Genomic DNA, 7,591 nt, shown 5'->3' with positions numbered 1-7,591 from the left:
ATTTAATAAAGCGAAGATATTGTAACATTTTTATGAAAGTTAATTTATTAGGGATATTGTACCATTTTTTATGCAAATAAATTTAATAAGGCGAAGATATTTTACCCTTTATATGCAGGTAAATTTATCAAGAACTTTGAGCAGTTAAACTAAGAAAGCTACCTTATTCACTACAGGTTTTAATTTTTTATCCAATACCAAAGCTTTTGATATTTTAATAACAATTACAAATCACAAAACGTTATAGACTAGGTAATACTCAAGAGAACTCCCACAACTAAATTAACAAAATTGTCAAAATAAATTTTAAAAACTCTTTTAAATTTTTGGTTGTAGCTAAACAAATGTTTAAAATTTTAGGAACTATCTAAGTTTAAAATGTTCAGCCTTAAAACTTAAGTGGCACCATGAAACCAATGTTTCATGGCTTTAACAACATTGCTCACATCTCCAGAGCCTTTACAATTGCCTATTTCAAAGAATGAATCTTGAAACAGTTCCCAAATGCTGCGGCATTTTATTGGGTAGCCAAGGTCTAAGACATAAAAAAGTTTGAAGCAGGCATCCACTGCTCTTATAAGAGATTTTCTAGGGAAATAATCATTTTCCATCACAACATAGCAGATGACAGGTTCTAATATGTTTCCACAAGTTACAATATGAGGCTCTCGTATCCCACATTTCGAAATATAATCAGCTATTCCTTCTTTATCCTAAATAATGTATTTAAAGCATGATTTAACTACTATTATAAGACTATCAACCCCCCCCCTAAGTTTGATTTTTCATAATGGTTTCTGCATTCACCACTTGGCAAAAGCCCTAGAGGATCTACGCTTTCTAGCAGAGAAAAAGAGCAAATACTCTCAAACTCCCATTACCCCTACCACCTCTCAACCAGCAGTTTCAGATAACTTGCATTGGGTTATTTGCGAAAATTTGGTTTTTCCCCACTAGGTGGATTCAATTTGCTAGTTTGGTCAGTCATTTATCTAACTTTAAAGTAACCTTCGATTCAAACTTAGGGGTGGGGGGTTTGATAGTCTTATGCTACTATGATAGTTGCATGTTAGGAGGGGAAAAGACCGGGAAAGTTGAGTCTAACACCATAGCGCCACTTGTTAAAGAGTTGAGATAAAAGGGTGGGATCTAAGAATAGACTTACTTGCTCCCCTAATTACGAGTAACGCTATAGGGTTAGATCCAATCATTCCCCTCTATTATTAATATATCACACAACATTAAATTAGCGGAAACTCACAGGAATATTTGCAATAAAACACTTCTTGGCGTCTGTAACAGATGGTCTCACACTTTTTTCCCACATCGGTATGAAATTGTTGGAACCAAGTACGGCAAAATAAGGAGGCATGAATTTTGAAATGTTTCTAAAAAATATAAAAAGTAAAAACAGTTAAAAAAAGCAGGTAAACTTATACCATCTGTTATATCTGTGCTGCATTCTAGTTGATAGTCTTTCAAAATATGACTTTTCAAATTGACAAGTGCATTTTGTCTTATTACGTCACAAAATTTAGACCGCCAATTATTTTTTAAATTGTCACAGTTGTTTGGAAACATTAGTGAGAAATCTTGTTCAATCTAATAGAAAATTGTTAAGTAATATGCTGTGATATAACAAAATATATTAAGATACCATTCCAGGAACATCTTTAAGGCGCGGATATTCATTGAAGATTTTCAACACAGAGAACTCTGAGTGGTCTCTGATCCATGAATGTCTTGCTCTTGCAGTCAGATTCATATACTCCTTTACTTGGGGAAAAGGTGTTAAATTATCTCTCAGCCAATCGGTCATATCATCTACTGAGATTTCATTTGCACTTGAGTCAACAACTGTAATAGATATAAAAATAATAATTCCAAATAAATTTACCAAACATTTGGTTCCTATAAAGAAATTCAACATACCAGACATATCTTTTGACATTGCCAAAGAGCTTTGAGAAAGAAGTGGCCGTTGTTTTTTTGTCAAAGTTCCACCATGTCTTATCATCCTTTTCCTTACGTTTCGTAAACGTTCTTCAGTATGACCAGTCGCTGGTCTGTTATTTCCAAATGCAAACCAGACTAACTAATGAAATTCTAAAATTAATAAAAAGTGCTTCAAACAAAAAAAACTATTATCTTTAGAGTTTAACTTAGGGAACTCTTTTATAATGCTTTTAGCTAGAGTTAGTTTTACCAACGATGAAGGACTGTAAAAAATATATTCATAAGTCAACTAGCAACTTGTAAACCCATTACAGCAGGTGGCCACGTAACAATGAGAAAGAGGGTGGTGGCAACAGCTCCCTACACTTAATTCCCATTAATCTCAACAAGTTTATTTGGAAAAAAACCCTGAGATCTCGGGTGAGTTGGGAAAGAACTATTTTAAACTTACTAGTCTCCGTGTACTTTCATGAGATGGGACACAATTATCTGTGTCATACGTTTTCTGTTAATATATGACAAAGGAGAATTCGATTCTAATTGCTCACAAATTGCCCTACCATAGTAATTTTCCATCAAAATACCTTTAACATTCTAATAACAAAAAAAATTAATTGCAATTGGCAATGCTAAAATTGTTAAAATGTACTTACAAACACATTTTCTTCGTTAGTTGTAGTTGGAATATTCCTACTAGCTTGAGGATTTTGTATAGAAACATGGTTAGCATCAACATTACAGCATGAAGCAATTTCACTATTTATTGGGGGATTTTTACTTGTGCCAGGTACATTCTCCAATAAAATATCATGATCATTGCTGATTAAATTGGCAATGGCAATTTCAGTGGCACTGCTAATGTAACATAGAGTTTAACTTATAAATTAGGAAGCATAAAACATTAAATACAGGAAAAATACTTAAAACTAAAGCCACAAATAATATTTACATATTACACAATTGTAAGTGTCTATTTTCTAATAACATGATAAAATTAAATTATTTAAAAGTATCTTTACTTAGGTACAACATATGTTTCATCATTGGAACTATTGAAAGGCCTAGAGAGCTGTAAAGGGTGCGGGTCAACAATATCATTTATATTTATTAGGCGAATGTTAATTGGATGTGTTATATTTACCCGGTACGCATGAAAGTGTCTCTCAAAAGCGACTGTTTCTAACTCTGATACAACAAATGTAAACTCCATTTGACCTTTCAGTAAAATATATTCTACTTTTCCAAAAACTATATCTTCTTCATTAACATTTAGTATAATCACTTGCCCTGGTTTATAGAAAAAACCCAGATATTTTACCCAGTTTATTAATACAACGTCATCAAACATGGAGCTGCGTAATAGATTTGCAAGTGATTTGCCATGTGCAAGGTTTGTTATAAGGGCTATATGAGAAGGACCAATTTCAGTTTCTCTCTGATCGAATGCTTTGGAATTTATACTGTTAAATGCAAACAACATTTGCTGTTGGTATGCTAAAGACTTCGAAATGTTTTTGAAATTGCATATCATATGAGCATATTTTTTAATAAAATTGTGTTTCGCTTCAAACCTTATAACACCCACCCGAATAAGGGGGCCAATCATTTCTATACATTAAGTATAGTGTAACATAAAATGATGTTTAGGTTTTAGTGATCTTTCCGGAAACATTGAAAGGAAGTGCTCGTGGTGTTCTGATATTATTTGTTTTAAATATGGCAAATGATTATCAAATATATAAGGAGAAAAAATAATATCTATTCATTCTAATAGAATTAACAAAAGTTCATATATCTCATTGTCAACTGGAACTAAGTCACAAAGAAGTAAGGGCAAATATCTAATTAAGCACCAAAGTTGACTAGCAATTTGGCCAGTAGCACCGTCAGGGTTTTGAATCTGGTATTTAGTTAATTGGGTGGGTTTGTTTTTAAAATCAGTACCAAACAGAAAACTAGAAATACGAATGTTTAACTGATCAAGAGTAAAGAACTTCTGTTCTGTGAGATACCTTATAACAAGTTTAATTTCGAGAGGAGCAACTCCTTCTAGTATATCATGCATTATGTCAGGAACAAAATTGCTTGTTACATGGAAGTGAGTAAGTTTGTTAAATAAACACTCTCTTTTCACACCAGTTTCTGATGGAGATTGCAGTGCTATATCTTGATTGTAATTATCTACATTTCTTGAAAGAGTATGATCTACAGCCGTCTGTTTTACCATCACATTCTTATGAGCTTTACAAAAATGACATGGATGATTGGCTGTAAAGCCTTCAATTAAACCGAGAATGAGGTGCAAGCCAAGATTGTCACCACTGACTTGTGCTAAGTTGGCATACGCAGTGCCAGAAAACTCACTCAAATTTATATGAAATCCATTTGATTCTATATCACGAAACTCTTCATACAAATGGAAGAGCACTGAATCTATCACGAGTTCTTTAACATAACTTGTCTTTGCTATGGCTAACAAATATATGTTATTTAGAGTGGAATTGTACTGTGGTGGCAGTGCCTTAATGGTGATATAAAAGGCAATAACTTTGTGGGTGCCAGTTTTTGATCCTAAAGGATTTGTCACTTCAAATTCATCCGAATATAGCATAATAGGAAGTTTTATATTCTGGGCATTAAATTTTATATGAATTCCCTGTTTACCGTCCTTAAAATCTTGTAACCCAGTAGTTTCACTATTAACATAGTTATTAATAATATCATAAACCCCGGGAGTTTCGAGTACTTTCGTTAGGGTTCTCCTCAATGGGACTAACTGAAAATAGCACTTCTTTGTTCTTTCAATTTCATTTCCTGTCTGGGGACTTTGAATATTACTTTTTAATTCCCCCATTTCAATATCCCTAGGTTCAACAAGGTAGTCATGTTCTTTAAGATACTTTTCTTGTTTGTAGGGTGTATCAAAGTTTCTGAATGGATTTGATAACTTTTCAAAATCAGAAAAGAGATTACCTAATTCATCCTTCTCAAATTGAGACTTAATCTTGCATTTCATATATTCTACAATATCGCATACTATTTCTGTGACTCCCATAATAACAGTTTGAATCGTAACTTGAGAAACAGTTGGTGATGACTTCAACTCGCATATGAACTGAATAGCACGGTCAAAAATATCATTTGCACTTAAATCATTACTGCTATCCATTTCAATTGCTTCATGTTGATTATCAGGATCATTAACAAATACAGAGTAATCAGCATGTAGTGGATGCTCGTTGAAAACTTCATCATTGTTAGACCCATTCATAACAAATGGATTTTTTTTAGAAAGATGTCGTTTCAAAGTGAAAAAGTTTGAATACGATTGTCCACAATGCTCCTCAGCACAGTAAAAGTTACCAGAACCATCTCTTAAATTGTGTGAATTTCTTAAGTGAAAAACAAGGTTTTGTGGGCTACCATGAATTTCCTTACGACACTTGAAGCAAGTATAAGTCATTTTCTTTATAAATAAATCCTGGTAACACTAAAAACTAGCCGAGTCAACTCTAAAAAAACATACCTATTATCTTCTTGTTCTTTATACCTTTGATACAATGATAGAAATTTTACCATTGGGCAAACCGCCGGAATTAGTTCTTTTAAGAAATCAGGTGTCAACATTTTAAAAACTTCTTCATCAATGCTATTTTCTGACAATAATTAATTTTATGCCAATTTAAACTATTCAATAGAATACTGGTTATAAAGATTTAGAAGATTACCTATGAAATTGTCTTTAAATTGAATTAATTTCCACTCTAAGTTTTTTTTCTACAAAAGCATCCATTTCACTTTACATTCATGCATCTAATAAAAAGCAAAATGACAAAAGATGCATTTTTGAAAAACTAAGCTGGGTAGATTTCATAAGTTTCGCAACATTCGGGGGTAACCCCACAAAAGATTGCTAAAAAACAGACTGATTTTCTAAATTTTGTCACTCTCGGTCATTAATTAAGTAATTTTCCCTCTTAAAATTCCATAAACTATTAAAATATGACTAGTCATACCTTTTCCAACTATTCATGTTCCAAAAATTACAATATATCCATCTACAAGATAACTAAGCTGGGTAGATTTCATAAGTTTCGCAACATTCGGGGGTAACCCCACAAAAGATTGCTAAAAAACAGACTGATTTTCTAAATTTTATCACTCTCGGTCATTAATTAAGTAATTTTCCCTCTTAAAATTCCATAAACTATTAAAATATGACTAGTCATGCCTTTTCCAACTATTCATGTTCCAAAAATTACAATATATCCATCTACAAGATAACTAAGCTGGGTAGATTTCATAAGTTTCGCAACATTCGGGGGTAACCCCACAAAAGATTGCTAAAAAAACAGACTGATTTTCTAAATTTTGTCACTCTCGGTCATTAATTAAGTAATTTTCCCTCTTAAAATTCCATAAACTATTAAAATATGACTAGTCATACCTTTTCCAAAAATTACAATATATTTCTCTACAAGATAACTAAGCTGGGTAGATTTCATAAGTTTCGCAACATTCGGGGGTAACCCCACAAAAGATTGCTAAAAAACAGACTGATTTTCTAAATTTGGTCACTCTCGGTCATTAATTAAGTAATTTTCCCTCTTAAAATATGACTAGTCATACCTTTTCCAACTATTCATGTTCCAAAATTTATATTTCCATCTACAAGGTAACTAGGCTGGGTAGATTTCATAATCTTCACATCACTCCCCACAAATTGCTAAAAATAAGACTGCATTTCCATAATAAATCACATTATTGTATCTTACCCACTAAATTTCTTGGAGACAGTTAAAATAATAAGAGTCGCTAATAAAATGTGATAAAAGCAATTAAGCCTTAACATCAAGTCCCAAAAATTTTGTGTTAATTTGTAAGCATTTGAAATTTGTTACACATAGCCTTGATGTGGAATTTGCTTAATATTAGTCTTTAGAACTTGGTTTAAACTTAAACTTAAATCTAAATCTTAAAATCTTAAACACTTGGCATTCAAAATTTAATAAAGTATAAACTTTTGTTAATTTGAGTTTATTCCATAGCTTCCAAACAGTGTTATTCTTGGGCCCAAAAGTTAACCATCCACCCCTGATAATTAATAAAAAATTAAAGAAATTTATAAATATGAAGAAACATAATAACCATAAATACTTCGTGTAACTTTATTCAGAGTGAGGGAGCAATTATAGTTTAGTTCAGCGCAGAGCCCTTTGCATATCACTTATTAAGTCTCTGAAATACTTAATTTCTACCCAAGCTGGAATATCAGTTTAATAAAATAAAATTGACTCGTTGAGATAGATTTATGTCCTGTATTTGGCTAAAATTCTTGACAAACCTCATTCGTTATTCATCGGCTAGGAAAATCTACTACTCAGCTTAGTAACAAGCCCAAAACGGAGCTGGGTGAGAGTGAGTGTGGAAAATAGGTAACATCAAACATTGTCACTTAAACAATATCCAGTGTCATACATAGGGTCGGAGTTAACTCTTATGATATAGCCACTCATATTAATCTCATTCTTCCACAACTTTAGGTGTGAAATGATCAATCCTTGAACTATCTCAAAAGCCTTTGAATTATGAAATAACATATTTCTTAATTTAATACCAACTAAGGCTTAGCGAG

At 32.3% G+C, this 7,591-nt stretch overlaps 1 protein-coding gene across 1 annotated transcript; it reads right to left on the bottom strand.

Moving 5' to 3' along the window:
- Nucleotides 1-3,718: 3,718 nt before the first annotated feature.
- LOC149954516 (uncharacterized) lies at nucleotides 3,719-5,419 on the bottom strand. Its single transcript, XM_090169931.1, has one exon. It carries the CDS (start codon nucleotides 5,417-5,419, stop codon nucleotides 3,719-3,721), a length of 1,701 nt encoding a protein of 566 aa, XP_090026057.1.
- Nucleotides 5,420-7,591: the final 2,172 nt, after the last annotated feature.

Source organism: Leiobunum rupestre, chromosome 3 (assembly GCF_980474605.1).
Source record: "Leiobunum rupestre chromosome 3, qqLeiRupe1.1.hap1, whole genome shotgun sequence".
NCBI classification, from domain to species: Eukaryota; Metazoa; Arthropoda; class Arachnida; order Opiliones; family Sclerosomatidae; genus Leiobunum; species Leiobunum rupestre.
This window is presented reverse-complemented; position numbering and strand designations above follow the sequence as displayed.